This window comes from Eleutherodactylus coqui, chromosome 7 (genome assembly GCF_035609145.1).
Source record: "Eleutherodactylus coqui strain aEleCoq1 chromosome 7, aEleCoq1.hap1, whole genome shotgun sequence".
In the NCBI taxonomy this organism is placed as follows: Eukaryota; Metazoa; Chordata; class Amphibia; order Anura; family Eleutherodactylidae; genus Eleutherodactylus; species Eleutherodactylus coqui.
The window spans coordinates 30,173,370-30,191,756 of NC_089843.1; the positions used below are offsets into that span (position 1 = coordinate 30,173,370).

An 18,387-nucleotide genomic window follows, 5' to 3' on the forward strand; every position below is an offset into this window, starting at 1 on the left:
CACTCTAATAGATAAATCACATACGTGGTACTACATGTGAGATGTTTAATCTCAATGTACTCGTTCATATTGAACTGTATCCCATAGGTTTTATGTGATATATACGCACAACATTTGCATTTTTTTACACCACACCTATACACTCCCTTTTTTGATGATATAAATCCCTTGTTGGTTTTACTTGTTTCTTTTTTAGGGCGTGAAGGGGCCAATATATTTTTTAAGGTTTTGTTTTTCCGGAATATACATACCGGGTTATTAGACATATTCTTGTTCAGATACGGATCCTCTTTTAGGATGGACCAATTTTTGCGGAGAATTTATGGCTATGATGAGAACTATATTTAGTTATAAATGCTGTATTATACTGCATACTTAATGAGGGTTCCTTCACATGAGTTTGTTTTCACCTCCCTTCCCATCCACTCTCACTGTAATTTTATTACCATTGATCTTCTTCCTTTCAATCTGATCATCTGTGCCATCGAATGCTTTATCATAAGCTGATTTAACAATAGATGGAGGATATCCCTTTTCTTGAAATCTAGTGGAAATAATTTTAGCCTGTTCAACAAAATCCGAGTCTTTGGTACAGTTTCCCCTGACTCTCTTGAACTGACTATATGGAACATTTATCTTCCACCTTTTATAATGACAGCTATTAATTGATTTTTTGCAACTTAAATAGTAAGCATTTAATATGTACGTTTTATAGTATTTTATTAATTTTTATATAATTTATGCATATTATTATGTGGTATGTTTGTATGGAGTTTATATGTTAGATATTTTTAAATATTTATTCAATTACTTATTTATGGTTTTAATGATAATGCAGATGTGCCAAGGTTACATATATTTGATTTGTATTTATATTAATTTGATCCAGTAATTGATTATATTTATTATTCATATATACACATATACATATATCCCTACATGAAACATTCACACATACCTCCTAGAGGCTATTAATAAGTTATTCATTTTTATTATAACCTCTGTAGTAATTTTAATGGAGGTTTTATATGCAATTAGCATGATGGAGAATTTTATTTAGAGATTTTTTTCCACAGTCCCCCTGTTTTTCTTTTCCCCTTCCCCTTTCCTTTAGCTTCTATGGAGCATAGCTGGCAGCAAGGCATTGTGCCTATGAAGGAGCAGTACTATGCACTGCTATATATGTAACTTAGCAACCAAAGCTCGGGTCACATGATCGGAGCTCTGGAGTTGGTCCCGCCCCCCTGTTCTCTGTGGTTGCTCCGCGTCTCCTGGGTGAGTGCTGTGAGACGTTGCGCAGCGACGCCTGAGAACGTGGTGACGTAGGGCTTAGTGAGTACTTTGCCTCCTCTCTCACTGTAAGCGCTATGACGCATGATATAATGACGCCGGCGTCACGTACGCCGGAGATGCAGATCACATGACCTCTCCTCAGTTTCCATAGTAAAAGTGGAGTTTTGTCATCTCAGAGGGTCGGTACACACTAGCGTGGTGACGTATGGTTTAATCATGTGTCCATATGTCACATGACACATGAATTCTTTGGCTATAGTGCTAATGTTTATTATATTACAAATCTTTCACCCTATGAGGGTATCTATGTTGGAGAGGGATCATCCTCTAATGATAGGGGGACATGTATATGAATCTCTGCTTATGGAACAAAAGTTTTATGAGGGGGTGTGTAATTCACAGCTGTCCCCACCTCCAAAATGGCCGCTGCCTGAGGACACATGCACAGCTTCAGCAGGCACCTATGAACTTCTTGATTGTAAGTTTTGTTTTACTTATATATACTGTTTGTGTATGAATGATTTTTATGCTTGAAAAAGGCCACGTATAGTGGCTGAAACGCGTTGCAAAATAAGCTAGTTATTTCCATATACATTGGAATATTTTTCTCCAGCGAGCGCTGGGGCCATTTTTCTTTCTATCATTTTCCTGAATTTATTGGGTCTCCTTCTTGGGGCACTCAAGGAACCCTGCAGCTCTCCCAATCTGTGGATGTGGAGGAAGAATTTTCATCAAAAATTTTAAGGCGATCTTGGACCGAGAGGTGCTGGCAGGGCCTGTCTTGGAATAAGACCCTGCGCAGTACCGGGTAAGTCCTCATTAAAAATCTTTTATATCTCACTATAATGACCGCAGGAGCGCTACGCTGACCTCTGTATATTTAACTTTGTGTCTGAGTATTCTGACATAAATGGCATACAATGTAATGAGCAGACTGGATATTCACTTTGTGGAAAATGCATCTTTTGCCACATGTTGATTTGACCCAAATCTTTGTGAACCCTATTGATGGCAAACTATATCATATTAAACAGTCCATAAAATATTGTAGCAAGGGCATTATTTATAGTGTCTACTGTAGCTGCCCAAAAAGTTACATTGAAAAAACTATCCAAGAAATCAGGAAAAGAATGTCAGAACATCTTTGTACTATCCAGACTAAAAAGATACATCAGTGGCTCAACATGTTAATATAATTCATGGTGGTGACCTCAATTACCTGAGATTCATAGGCCTCAGTCACATTTGAATGGGAGTGCATGGTGGTAATTTAGATCTCTGACATGACGAACCTGGTTCATAGTAAGGTTGAAATCCATGAGTCTTACTGATCTTAATGAAGATTTTCCATTGTCCATTGTCTCCATTTATATAATCCTTCTGGCTGATATTAATTTTCTATATATAGATTGACCAACTAATATAACCAGTTCCGCCTGAGTTAATTTCATACACGTGTTTACGTGTTGTGTGCATAGAAAATTTTATGACGTCAATGTATACATATAGAAGACCATTAGGTTCTCCTCAGGCTGCATGTACTGATGTCCCTCTGCAGTACGTGCCACCAATCCCATTCTCCTCATTTAGGAACTAAAGAATGCTTGCACAAAATTTCACGCGTGTACGACACTTACATTACATAGGGGTGCACTTACTTTTGAAATTAGCATTAAATAATCAAGTTGTGACCTCCTTACTTTTCCTATTTAGGACCTTACTTTATCTACTTTGGACCTAAAAAAAATGCTTGTGCAAAATTTCATGTGTGTATGACACCAGGAAGTAAAATTACATAGAAGTGAATTTACTTTTTCAATTATCATTGAATAATCGAGTTGCAACTCCTTTACTTTTCCTATTTAGTACCTAAAGAATGGTGGTGCTAAATTCCATGCATGTACAACACCAGGAAGTTAGAGAATTAGATTAGGTACATCACATGGGTGTGCCAATACTTTTGAACATAGCATTGAATAATAGTGTTATGGCTACTTTTCTTTTTTCTATTTAGGACCTAAAGAATGCTTGTGCCAAATTTTACGCTTCTGTGACACCAGGAAGTTACATTACATAGAGGTGCACTTACTCTTGCAATTAATATTGAATAATTGAGTTGTGACCCCTATAATTTTCCTATTTAGGACCTAAAGAATGGTTGTGCTGAATTTCATATTTGTACAACACCAGGAAGTTAGAGAATTCCATTAGGCACATTACATGGGGGTGCCAATACTTTTGCACTTAGCATTGAATAATCGTATTGTGGCCACTTGACTTTTCCTATTTAGGACCTAAAGAATAGTTGTGCCAAATTTCACGCTTGTACGACATCGAGAAGTTACATTACATAGGGGTGCACTTACTTTTGCAGTTAGCATTGAATAATCAAGTTATGACACCGTTACTTTTACTATTTAGGGCCTAAAGAATGGTTATGCCAAATTTCATGTTTGTAAGGCACCGGTTTGGCTTTGGGCTAAACCTGAGGGGGTTATCCTTCCCCATATGCACCCTTTAACCCCTTTACTCCTGTACAGGGATCTGGCATTTGCTACGAAGAACCAACCAGACTGCTACCTCCAGGAGTAGTCCTGGTGTAGTTGGCAGCTGACCCAAGGGTCGGCAACACTAGTGCAATGCCCCATGAGACATGCCAAAGCATACTGTCTGGATATGGACCTTATATCGGAGCAGGACAGATATACACGAAATCTGGGTCAGAAGTCCGAAAGTCAAGGCAGGCAGAGTTCTAGCAAGTCTAGGTCACAAGTCCAAGGATCAAGTCATGTAGAGTTAAGGCCAGTTTGGTAAACAGGTCAAAGGGTCTATATATGGTTGCTCAAGATCAGAATAGCTAGCTGGGAACAAGAAACAAACAACAGCAATACTTGGGCAAGGGGTAAGGAACCACAGTGCAGCTAAATAGGGAGCTAATGGCCAACACCCTGCAGCTAGATGAGAGCATTCGGGTTTACTCCTGCAATGTGCTGATGGAAAACATGCAACTTTGGGGAGGATTCAGTCCTGCAGTGCTGATGGAATGCATAAGACTATTCTTACAGAATAAGGTAAGTAAAGGTAATGCTGCCCTTACAGAAGTAGTGTTCCACAAGACTTTATTCTTAGGAAGTGTTATATAACAACCAGTCCGTCAGACGCTAGACAGAACGCGTTTCTACTCCACAAAAGAGTCTTGAGCACCTGATCTTAGGAAGTTGCATCACTGAATTATCCATTAAATATCCTGCAAATGAAAAATTATGTTCAATATTGCAAAATTGCATAATATAAGAATAATTTTAAATAGATATGTCTTAGAATGATCCAAGTAATGATATAGCAAAAAAAAAAAAAAAAACCTTTTTAAAAAACCAACCTCCTTTTTTTTCTTCCTTTTCTCCTTTTCTTCCTTCTTTTCTCCTTATCTCATTCCTTTCCCATGATCTAAAATTGAGACCATTAGGGTGCCTGGTACCCAATTTGAGCATCCAATGTGCCTCTCTTTTCAGTAATGTGTTATGATCTACTTTGAGTTTTCTGCCTCTCTTCACCACCTCAATACCGTAACAAATCAGTGTATCAATATTCTGGTTATGTACCTCCATAAAATGTTTGGCTACACCTGAAAAATTTTTCCTTGTTCTTAACATATCCCAGGTGTTCTTGGATAAGTGTTTTAAATTTCTTCCCGATGCAACCAATGTATTTCACATTGCAACTGACACACTCAATGATGTATATGACGTTAATACTGTCACAATTAATATATTGTTCTATGGGGAATTTCACTGTTCCAGTATAGTCAGAGATTCCTGTTTGTTTTTAACTTTGGTGCAGATTCCACATTTGGGCTTTCTGCACCGAAAAAACACTTTCTGCTCTAACCAATTTGATGTTGACATAGTATTGGATATAAACATACTTGTAGACAATATATTGCCAATAGAGATGAGCAGGCACACTCATCTGAGCTTGATGCTCGTTTGAGCATTAGGGTACTCGAGATACTCGTTACTCGAGTCGAACACAACGCGGTACTCGAGTCAATTCCATTTCCTTCACCGCATGTTTAGCGCCATTTTCTAGCCAATAGACATACGGGGAAGGCATTAACACTTCCTCCTGTGACGTGCAAGCCCTATCCCACCCCCCAGCAGTAAGTGGCTGGCGAGATCAAGTGACAGCCGAGAACTTAAAGCGGTCCCGCCCGCGGCTCGCCTCAGGCACACGCTGGCAGAGGTTAGGGAAAGTGCGGCTGCTGATATAGGGAAAGTGTTAGCGTAGGTCCTGTCTTCAAGAACCCCAACGGTCCTTCTTAGGGCTACATCTGACCGTGTGCATTACTGTTATGGCTGGCTGGGAGCAGTAGTGCACCATTTTTTTTAAATCTCGGGCTGTGCAGGCTACTTCTCAGTCTGCAGTGTATTACACAGAGTATAGGGAAAGTGCTGTTGCTGATATAGGGAAAGTGTTAGAGTAGGATCCTGTCTTCAAAAACCCCAAAGCTCCTTCGTTGGGCGACATCTGACCGTGTGCATTTTAGTTGGGGCCTGCTGGAAGTTGTAGTGCTTCCTTTTTTGTATTACGCAGCTAGGCCTGTTTGCAGCCTCTTAGTAATAGTTTTTTCAGGCTGCAGTGCCGTACAATCCTGCTCTCACCATGAAAGTGCACTCAGATAATTCCTAGCCTGCTGCGAATTACCTCATTTATACCGTTCTCTGTTTGCAATGAATTAGGCACAGAGTGTTGGGGCACAGCCACTTCTATAGGGAAAGTTATATACACTATACAGTCCGTATCCTACGTGCAAAAACCCCAAAGCTCCTTCGTTGGGCGACATCTGACCGTGTGCATTTTAGTTGGGGCCTGCTGGGAGTTGTAGTGCTTCCATTTTTGTATTATGCAGCTAGGCCTGTTTGCAGCCTTTCAGTAATAGTTTTTCTGGCTGCAGTGCCGTACAATACCTCTCTCAAATATTTCCTGGCCTGCTGCAAATGACCTCATTTATACCGTTCTGTGTCTGCAGTGCATTAGACAGAGGTCTCACCGCTAAACAGTACTGTAATATTACCGGGGCCACTGCAAAGTATTTCAGCTCTGCCGCTGTGCAGAGCGTCTCACAATACCCTTTCCTTGGTGAGGTTGAGATAGCTGCAGTTACCAGCACTATCCACTGCCTTTAGAGTCTTTTCCCACTCCACACAGCCTCTATTATCTACAAGTTTCTGCGAGCAGTAAATTACCCCTAGGTATCAGCGCAAGACAGCAGGTTACTTTTTTCAAGTCACAGCATAGAGCCTCCGCTATGTACAAGTCTCTGTGTGCGGTAAATTAAGCCACAGTTGTCAGTGCTGTACAATGGGGTAATTAATTTGCCTAATCTTAATCCGCCAAGATGAGGAGTAGGGGTAAGGGTCGAGGACGTGGACGTGAACGCGGATGAGGACGCGGATGACCGAGCGAGGGTGTGGGCACAGGCCGAGTTCCTGGTCCAGGTGAATCACAGCCGGCTGCTGCGGTATTAGAGAGGCAAGTTCCTGGGGTTCCCATCTTCATATCCCAATTTATGGATCTGTGTGGTAGACCTTTATTACAAACAGAGCAGTGGGAGCAGGTCCTGTCGTGGATGGCAGAAAATGCATCCAGCAATGCAGCGACCACCCAGTCTTCTACGCAGTCCTCTACTCCTGGACTAGGGACTGCAACTCTGAATCCTCTGACTGCTGCTCCTCCTTCCTCCCAGCCTCCTCACTCCATGAAAATGACATATTCTGAGCAGACAGACTCCCAGGAACTGTTCTCGGGTCCCTGCCATGAGTGGGAAAAAATGGTTCCTCTCTCACCTGAGGAGTTTGTCGTGACCGATGCCCAACCTTTGGAAAGTTCCCCGAGTCTGGGTGATGAGGCTGGGGACTTCCGGCAACTGTATCAAAAGCTTTTTGTGCATGAGGAGGATGATGATGAGACACAGTTGTCTGTCAGTGAGGTAGTAGTAAGGGCACTAAGTCCGAGGGAGAAACGCACAAAGGATTCGGAGGAAGAGCACTTGGACAATGAGGTTACTAACCCCACCTGGTTTTCTAAGCCTACTGAGGACAGGGCTTCAGAGGGGGAGGCAAGTGTAGCCGCAGGACAGGTTGGAAGAGGCAGTGGGGTGGCCAGGGGGAGAGGCAGGGCCAGAGCGAATAATCCCCCAACTGTTTCCCAAAGCACCCCCTCGCGGCAAGCCTCCATGCAGAGGCCAAGATCAGCCAGGGGGCCACCACTACCAGGCTCACCACCACCAGCATCCACAGGCATATGATGGCCAAGCACCCCACAAGGTGAGACGAAGGCCGTTCACCGCCTCCGAGTCACACCACTGCCTCTTCCACTGTGCCGCAACCTGCCACACAGATCCAATCCCCCTCCCAGGACACAGGCACGAGCGCCTCCCGGTCTGCACCCACACCCTCACCTCCACTGTCCTCCACTACATCCAGCAATGTCTCTCAGCACAGCGTTTAGCTGTCACTAACAGAAGCGTTGCAGTGAAAGCGCAAATACACCGCCACGCACCCGCACGCACGAGCTTTAAACGTGCACATTGCCAAATTAATCAGCCAGGAGATGCTGCTGTACAGGCTTGTGGAAACGGAGGCTTTCAAAAACACGGATTACTGGATGTAAACCCTTCTCGACCAACGGTAAAAGGAGAAACTCTCCACTCTCATTTCCGAAGAGGAAAGGGGTATGAGAGTGATGCAATACTACAGGGCCCGGGTGGAAAAAGTGATGCTAAACTTCCCATCTGACAGCGCTAGTGGAAGAAGACGCAGACAAGGGCCAACTAGCAGGGGAGGCGCGGGGATCAGGCAGCATGTCCAGCGCAGGCAGGGGAACACTATCCAAGGCCTTTGCCAGCTTTATGGCTCCCCAGCAAGACTGTCTCACCACTCCCCAGTCAAGGCTGAGTCGGAGGGAGCACGTAGCTGATCGCACCACCGTCCTCAGTGATGCCTCTGCTCCACACAACTATTGGGTTTCAAATCTAGACACGTGGCACGAACCTGCGTGGTACGCTCTGCAGGTGCTGGCTTGCCCTGCTGCTAGCATCTTGTCAGAGAGGGTGTTTAGTGCAGCTGGGGGAATAATCACGGATAAGCTACCCGCCTGTCAACTGCCAGTGCCGACATGCTTACACTCTTAAAAGATGAACAAAGGCTGGATTTCCCAGACTTCTGTTCTCCACCAGCAGAGGAACCTAAAGATTCTTTTCGCTGCAACCGCAGAAAAAAAGCTTTCTCTATCACCGCAAAAAAAGGGGGGATTAGCTTTGTCAATCACTCTCGGATATTATTATTCCTCCTACTCCTAAAACAGCATGTCATCAGGCTGAACCGCCAATTTTTCTGCAGCCCAAAAGGCTCTGCTTATAATTTTTTTTACAATTTTTTCAAAGTTTCAAAAGTATTGATACTTTAACAGAAACCAATTTTTTTCACAGTGCTGCCTCCAGGCTCTGTTACAAATGTAACTCGCGGCACCTTGGGTCACACAAGGTGTTTGCTGGAACCGAGCCTGACCCAGGACCCGCTCACATACTTCCCACACAGACTATAGCGGGTCCTGGTTTCTTGGTCTTGTAATGCCACCTCCTCCTCCTGCTTGGAGTCAGGGGATCAGCACTGGGCAACATGTATTTTCTCTTGTGTTAGCACAGTTATCTGAGACACTGGTTTGGGCCAAGCAAGAGGAGCGTTACTGCATTAATGAGACGTTCACTGCTGTACTAGCATCGAAGTCCGCTTTATGCCCAAGATTGCTGAGGGTGTGTGCAGAGGTCGAGGTCCTCGGCGGAGTGAAAGTCTGCCATGTTTGGGCACTGTAATTTCTTCATGTTTATTACTTTCCCTAGGTTCCTTTGGGTCACCTATGCTGTCGGTGCACAAAGACTTCCAATAGCGGTGTTTTACCTGTCTGGCACAAATACACTGAATGACTTGGGTAGGGCACAGATGGCTTTCCTAGCGCATCGTTCAGCAATCTGACACCTATACAGGATGGATTGTGTGGGGACACATGGATTTACCATTGCTAGATAACTCACGGCACCTTGGGTCACACAAGGTGGAGGCTAGTACGTCAATCTATCATCAATTCTCAACACCATTGTGGGTCATCGCCCACACTTTCAAAGAGGGTCGCTGCCTAGCCCTACCAACCCTCTGCAGTGTGTGCCTCCGGTTTCTCCTCATCCAGTACGCACTTATAACAAGACATGTGGGGGGTGTGGCTATGAAGCGAGCGTGTGGCATGACGGCAGCTGAACGCTGCGTAGGGAAACTTTTGTGTGCGCTGTGGACGCAGGGTCGTGCTGGGGGTTGGATAGCAATGTCAGTATGTAACCCAGGAGAAGAGGCAGCGGTGTCACCCGCAAGCAGTGTTTGTCCTTGGTTGCAGGTAGCGTTGTGCTTTGACTAAGATGTGCCAGCGCGTGTGCCTTGCTAATGAGGGTTTGTCCAAAGTAAATTGTTAGGGAGGTGACGCCAGACTCTTGCCCCCATTTTGGCTTAATAGTGGGACCTGAGTGCCTCAGATGCAGCTATGCATGCTGCCCCTGCCCTTCCTTATCCGTTTCTGTAGTGTTTCCATGACTTTCAGATGTTTTCTGGAGTTTGAGAAGTCATCAGCTATGCGGTGCATCGGTCCCATACAAAAATGCTCGAGTCGCCCATTGACTTTAATGGGGTTCGTTACTCAAAACGAGCTCTCGAGCGTTACGAAAAGTTTGACTCAAGTACTGAGCACACAAGCATTTTGGTGCTCGCTCACCTCTAATTGCCAAGACACCTGCTCTTAGGAGCTACAAAGTGTTAACCTTTGCTTAAGATGGTGTCCATTGAAATATCCTGTTGTAATATTGGGAGGTTTCTCAAAACTATCCTTTTAAGTGAATAAAAATCTTTACTATACTCCGTAGAGAAAATTATTTTGTCATCATATTGGGTTTGTTAACTTTTAGATTTAACATTTAGCAAGGAATCACGACTTTTTGCATCAACCTTAGATATAGCTCTTTTTAGGATCTGATTGTTATATCCTTGTTTGGACAACCTATGAAAAATTTAACTTTTATGTGATCCATAACTTTCTTCTTTAGAGAAAATTCTCTTTGCCCTTGTCATTTCACCTATTGGAACCACCTCTATAGTGTGTCTTGAGTTAGCACTAGAGGCGTGTAGTATTAGATTACAAGCAATAAGTTTTCTATACATGTCTACTATTTCCTTTCCTGACCCGACATCACCAGTTAATTTGAGGTCCAAAAAGGGCACACTACTTTTGTCTGTACTCAACAGTTGTAATCTACGGTTTACAATTTTCATTAATGAATCCACTGTATTTTCCGCGACGTCACAGTCTGTATCTTTCCAAATGATGACAATGTCATCTATATATCTGTGATACGGCACCATACGGCCATGGAATGAATTAGATATAGAAAATGAAAAATTCCTCCCACCAACTCTTAAATAAATCTGAAATGGTGGGGGAAAATCTGGAACGCATGGGGGCTCCAGTTATCTGTAAATAATATCTGCCATCAAAAAAAAAAAAAATATGTTTTAATAAAAATATGTGCTATCCAAAATGAAAGAAATTAAATTAGAATAATATTGACTATGTTTCTGTAAATTATATTAAATAGCCTCCATCGCCAGATGGTGTGGAATACATGAATACAGACTCTGAACGTCGCATAGGACCCATCTGTACCCTCTTTTCCAGACCACCTTATCCATAAGTCGTGTAGTATGTTTACTGTCTATGAGATAGCCTGGTGTCCTCTTCACCAAAGGTTGCCGGGATCGCACGCACTAAGGCGCTTGCAAGGTGAACCGATCCCGACAACTATAGGGTGAAGGGGGGGACCCCTTTGTGAACTTTAGGAAGGCTGCCACCACCACCCCAGGTGCCAAGATATTCTCGGAGGCCACTGTCTCACTTTCCGGCGAACCGAAACTCTGTGAGAGGGTGTCTGCCTTCACGTTCTTCTCCCCTGGAATATATGTAACTACAAGGTTAAACCTGGCAAAAAACAATGCCCACCTGGCCTGACGAGCTGGGAGTCTCTTAGCATTGGCAAGATATACTAAGTTTTTATGATCAGTATACACGGTAATGGGATGCCTTGCCCCCTCAAGATGGTGACGCCACTCTTCTAGAGAGCACTTAATCTCCAATAACTCACGATTACCCATGTCATAGTTATGTTCCGCCGAACTGAACTTCTGCGAGAAGAAAGCACATGGACTATACCCGGATCTCCCGCTGACTTGGCACCCTTCTTGGTAAGATCGGTCAGGGGTTGAGCAATAACAGAATCATTCTTAATGAATTTACGGTAAAAATTTGCGAAACCTAAAAAACGCTGGAGAGCTTTCAGGTTATCTGGTCTGACCCATTGGGAGATTGCTGCCACTTTAGCAGAGTCCATCTGAATCTCCGTGGGTGAAATCACATAACCCAGGAAAGACACTTGTTTAGTACCAAAAATGCATTTCTGCAACTTGACAAAAAGTTGGTACTCACGCAAACGGGTCAGAACCAGCCTCAGGTGCCGCACATGTGAATCCCAGTCTGGGGAATACACTAGAATGTCATCGAGATATATGACCAAAAATACCCCCAGGAAGTCGTGGAAGACCGCGTTCATAAATCCTTGGAACACAGCGGGGGCATTACAAAGTCCGAAGGGCATGACTAGACATTCAAAACGTCCGAACGAGGTGTTGAATGCGATCTTCCACTCATCTCCCTTTCCTGTGTGAATAAAATTGTAAGCCCCCCGTAAGTCCAATTTGGAAAACCAGTGGGCCCCTACCACCTAATTCAATAAATCAAGGGCAAGGAGCACTGGTTCTTCACTGTAATTTTATTCAAAGCCGGATAATCCACACAAGGCCTCAATGTCTCATCCGTCTTCTCTACAAAGAAGAGAGCTGCCCCGGCAGGGGACCTGGATGGCCTGATATGTCGTTTGGCCATAGACTCTGAGATATAGGACTCAAGGGCTTTGTGCTCACACCCAGACAAATTGAAAATGCCTCACTTAGGGATGGGACTGTCGGGGATCAAATCAATACCACGGTCCCACTCCCTATGGGGAGGCAAAGTCTCAGACAGTTTCTTGGAAAATACATCATGAAAACAAGCCGGGGGACGCGCCCCAACCGCGGGACCCCACACACCGCCGCCCCGGGAGAACCAGCAACCGCCGCATGATAACAATTACCATTTGTCACCATTTGTAAGCCAGTCACTATAGAGAATACAGAACATTAAAATAAACTAGAATGTAGTAAAGGATCATTACTGGGAGTGAAACTACAGTCATTAGGCAGACAAACCAGAAGATGCGAATGGAGTGTGGTCAGGGGGAAGACTAAGGTCTGCACCAAACCAGGAGTAGAGCTATAGATACTAGGCAGATGTTCAGAGGATGAGGTTTAAGAATGATCAGGAACATGGCCAGGCTTGGATTGGCCTACCAAGGAGCTGGTGAATCTCTTGATGGGCCCCTGAGGCAGATGCATTGTTAGAGTACAATGAAGTGCATTTATTACACTATAATATGTTGAGCGATTGCCAGGGCCTGAAGAATGGAAGAGGACAAGATGTTAGTAAAATCTGTGGTGATTCAGTGGGTTATAGGAGTGATAGTGTGAGGAGCTGCATTGGTAAGTTTTCTCTTAGACTCACGAAGTGTCATGTCAACTCTGGGACCATTAATTTCAGGACCCAGACACAGCTGCTGATTGGCTAAATATCACACAGCAGCCTGTAAACATAAGCCCGGTGTCAGGGATGGAGCTGCGGCGTGGATAGATGGGTATATGACAGTTTATTATTTTCTATCAAGAGCAACCAATTAAAAAAAATAAATGAAGATGGACAACGCTCTTAAGTGTAGTTGTGACTGCATGCATACGCAATTAACTTGTCTTTGAAGCATTTAGAGTATATGGCAGCTGGAAATTTGCAATCGGGGGTCAGATAATATTTCTATGTAGCTGTACAGTAGGGCCGCAGAATCAATTTTACTGGTGGTCTATAAATAAAGCTTATGTTAGTATCACGACTGAGCAATAGTCAATAGCAAGGGATGCTGTGCACCTAGGAGAAAGAGCAGAAACTCAGCACTGAGTGAGGGTTTGGCTGGGTTTAAAAACAGAATTTATCAAGCAATCATGGGTGAGAGGGGATTAGCTGTACCAATGTTGCAGCCACCAGCAAATGGGAATGGATACACCAAAATGGTTATTCTATTCTGTTTTCGTAACATCATATATTTGTCTATCAGAGATGCAGAAGTCACGAAGAACACATAGATGGAGATAAGCCAGGATTTGGTTGGGGAACTCCATTATGTAGATACAGTTGGTCCAGAAGGTCTTCTGACTTTTTCTCTTTTTTATATTTTATTATGTAGTGGACTTGTACAAATAAAAAAAGAAAAAAAATCATTCTGCCCTCGATACTCCATAAGAACAATGTGTAAACAGAATGTTACAAATCTCGTATTTTTTTTTTTAATGGAAAACCACCATTTTGCATTCACATATGCATTCACACCCTCGTCTCAGTAGTTAGTTAAAGCAGCTCTGGCAGCAACTACAACCTCCAGTATGGGCTGTGTGCTTGTCTTGTTGGAAGGTAAACCTTCTGCACAGTCCGAAAGTCCCTTGCGTTCTGAATCAGGTTTTTATTAAGAAAATCTCTGTCCTTCTCTCCATTCAGCTTTCCATCAACCCTGACTAGTCTAACTGCCCCATCTGCTGAAAAACAGGCATTAAAAGAATAACAATGTTGTAGAGGTATTCCTATGACACCCTTGCTGTGTTTGGTTGAGCAATATCCTGCAGGAAAATGCCTCTTGAATGCCCTGCCATCAGAGGCAAAATTAATAGCTGCAGGTTATCTTGAAGATATCGCTAAACTATAATTGTCCTTCATACCACTACTAAGGGTGACAGACTGTCATATGCAATGGCCCCCAAACCATCACACCAATAGAGGGGGAAGTGTGGTGCTCCACAGCAAAGACAGGACTAAAGCGATCACCTCTAAGCCTCCAGACATGAAGCTGGCCATGGTCAGTGCTCAAACTAAACTTTGATTGAAGGCAATCCAGTTCCAATCTAAAAGCGACTCAGTTTCTTCATTCACTACACCACTGCAAACAAAGGTGATGGTGAGTGGGTGTCAAAGGCAGTATACGCACTGGGTGCGGTGAGATCAATTTTTTTTCAACCAAAAACCTGGAAATAGTTTCGACAGACACAAGAGACTGTAACAATGGTGCCACCTGCCTCTGGATTGCAGACAACAAAACAATTGGAGCTGTTCATGCCTGTCAGATGATCAAATGCTCCTCACTACTGGTGGCATGTCAACACTGGCCTGAGCCTGGTTGCCTTGGGTGTGTGCTCTCAGGCATTCACTGTTCCCAACAGCTCCAAACAGTTTTGTAAGAAAGGCCCAGTTGGTGGGCAATTTGTCGATATGACCACCCATTTTCTCGTATTCCAGCAATGCACCCTCTCTCCAACTCTGTTAACTCAGTGAATTCTCTTCAAATGGTCAACAAGCTCTACACAAGTAGACAAAGGGGTCACTACACACAAGTAGCCTTTGAGAGCCTTTTTATAGGCCAAAGCTAGAACCACTTTTAGCGCCTCAAGTAGCAAAACCTTTCATCTAATCATGCCACAACTCTAATCAGCTCCATAACTGCCTGAAAAGTAACTGCATGTCCAGTTAGAGGTAGAGAACACAGAAAGATAGATAGATAGATAGTAACATTTAATATGTTATGAAATATCTCTACAGATGCTGATAACTGTTTAAAATGCCAAAGTGATGAATGGCCAAATGAGAAGAGAGACCGATGCCTGCCCAAAGGCCTGGAATTCATCTCTTACCAGAATGACACAATAGCTGCTATATTTTCCAGTGTCTCGGTCTTCGGATGTCTTGTAACTGGCTTCATCTTTGGAATATTTATCTCCTACCGGGACACTCCTATTGTTAAAGCTAATAACCGAAACCTGAGTTATCTCCTCCTGGTCTCCATCATCCTCAGCTTCCTCTCTGTCTTCTTGTTTCTCGGTTATCCCAGTGATATTACTTGTAGTTTACGTGAAACTAGTTTTGGAATTTTTTTCTCAGTAGCCATCTCTTCACTTCTTGCCAAGACTGTTATGGTTTGTGTTGCTTTTAAGTCCACCAAGCCTGGAAGCTCCTGGAGAAAATGGATGAATGTAAAGCTGCCTTATACCATAGTGCTGTTGTGCTCATCTATACAAGTTGTCATCTGTGTTAGCTGGTTGTCTCTTTCTCCCCCATTTCAGGACCTGGACACTCAATCTTATCCTGGGAAGATCATCATTCAGTGTAATGAAGGATCAAATATCTGCTTCTACTCCATGTTGGGTTATATGGGGTTCCTGGCAGCGGTGAGCTTTGTTCTGGCTTTCATGGTGAGGACATTACCGGACAGTTTTAATGAAGCCAAGTACATCACCTTCAGCATGCTGCTGTTCTGCAGTGTCTGGATCTCCATGATCCCAGCCTATATAAGCACCAAAGGGAAATACATGGTGGCGGTGGAGATATTTGCAGTGATGGCGTCCAGCGCTGGACTTTTAGGTTGTGTGTTTTTCCCAAAATGTTTTATCATTCTGTTTAATTCTGAAATGAATAGAAAAACTAATCTGCTAGGGAAAAGGAATGACTCACACCAAAATAGTGTCTCCTATTAACTCTGAACTTTATACATATAGACTAGTATTTATTAAGAAATTATTTAGTACCAGTGCCTCTGCTGGTATAATTTGCCATACAGCAGTGCTGAATTTTCAACACATACAGCTCTGCTACATACATTATTCATAAAACAGGGTCAAAAGCAGCACAGCGGAGGTCTGCACACAAATCAACTCCTGGTCAAATGACTCTGGACTTCTCCCACACAGGTGACTGATCACATAATGGTGACTTCATCACAGGTCCTGTAAGCATGCCGCTGCTTTAGGTGCTCATTAGTATTCCATCCCCTACAAACCTACGTGGCCACAGATGCTATGGAATACTAACAAACAACTACATTGTTAGGCCTGGCAGACATGGGCATCATTCTCTGAATCTGTGATTGCCTTTTTTCTAGCATATTCATGGTTAAATTGGTTTTGTCTCTTCTACCCAGCCACAGATTGTTTGTCATCTCTTCACCACTACATAAGAAGCCTCAGACCTGACAGCCTGTGCTGCAGTGTTGTTGTATGAGTCCTCTCATGTATGCACTTATAGCAGCTGCTCCTGTTGTTCCTGTATCTGGAGTTGGTGCTTGGTCTTCAGTTTGTTCAGTAGTTTTTGCTTGGTCCTGAACTTGCTCACTCCTTGGTTATGCAAACAGCATGGTGTTATCCAACTTCCTGGCTTTCTGGTGATCAGTCCTGACAGGGTTAATCAGCGCAGAGGTTCCCACGCAAGGCTGCCCATGTCAGGGTGAGTTCTCTGCTGTTGATAGGCAGAGACTTTCAATGTCCTGCTTCCAGCATTGGGCTGGATTCCCTGGTCCCCTTTGCATTTCAAGCCACGCCTCCAGTGGTAAGCATCCGTTATTTCAGAGTCGGCTGTCTGCCCTGCTGGTCCAATCCATCTACTGGTTGGGTAACACAGTGGACAAACATTAAATCCCTAACAGACGTCAACATAATGTAATTAGAGGCAGAGTATGTAACTCACGTACACCCAGATGGACAGACAGGTGGTCGTTAGTATTTTGACTTTCTTAATTATAAAGAAATTATAGGACTAGTGTTTCTGGTGGCACAATATAGTCCATCCATGATCTAATATAGTGAATGGGATTAGAGTTGTAGGCACATGGCTGCTGTTTTGGGATCTGCTGGTTTAGGACCTGTGATGATGTCACCATCATTGTGTTTCTAGGGTGTTTAATAGATAATAGACAGCTCTGCTACATGCATGCATCACAAACACACACACAGCTCTGCTATCTGCACGAATCAGACAAAGTTCTGCTATATGTGCCCTTCACACACACAGAGCACAGCTGCATGCACACATCATACACACAGCTCTGCTAAGTGCATGCATCACACACAGATCTGCTACATGCGTTCATCATACACACAGCTCTGCTACATACTTATGTCACACAAACACACATCTCTGCTACATGCGTGCATCACACACGCACACCCCTTTGCTACATGCATGCCCCTCACACGCAGCTCTGCTACATGCGCATTTTTCACACACACACAGCTCTGCTACATGTGCACATCACACACAAAGCTCTGCTACATGCACACTTCACACATGTACACACATCTCTGCTTCATGTGCAAGTCACACAGCACACATAGCTCTGCTATATGCGCACGTCACACACACAATTGAGCTGTTCAACATGCACGCGTCACACACAGCACTACTACATGTATTGTTCATCCCATACAACAGGGATCAGAAGCAGTACAGCAATGGAGATTAAGGATCTATGATGACGTCCCCATCATGCTCTGCCCCTGATCACATGACGATGGTGTTATCAAATGTCCTTCATCTTTCTGCAGATTATGGATAAACTACAAACCCTGTGTAGTCTTAGTTGCTGTTGAATACTAACGAACACACAGTTGTATAGCAGCTGTGTGCATACAGGACCTGCGATTATGCCACCGTAATTTGATTAGTGGCGGAACATATAATTCCTTCACTAGGGATGAAACATCTTTGAAGACGTCACCGTCATGTGATCCAAGGTGGAGTATGTAAGTCAAACACAAACCCACAAACTCACTTACGCATGGACAGATGAACAGGTTGTAGTTAGTAGTTTGACTAGTAATTATTATGAAATTTAGTACCAGTGTTTCTGGTGGTGCAATGTGCCAAACAGCTCTACTATGCACGCCACACATACAGCACTGCTACATACTTTGTTCATCCCATACAATAGGAATCAGAAGCAGCACAGCACTGGAGATGAAGGATATATGATGACATTACTATCAT

General features: G+C 43.6%; 1 protein-coding gene across 1 annotated transcript in view; it reads left to right on the plus strand.

The window, feature by feature from the left end:
• LOC136573467 (vomeronasal type-2 receptor 26-like) overlaps positions 1-16,103 on the plus strand; it is a 67,136-nt gene extending 51,033 nt beyond the window's left edge. The window contains exon 4 of the mRNA XM_066574758.1: positions 15,172-16,103. Coding sequence (XP_066430855.1) covers positions 15,172-16,103 — 932 coding nt within the window. The remainder of the gene's footprint in view (positions 1-15,171) is intronic.
• Positions 16,104-18,387: the final 2,284 nt, after the last annotated feature.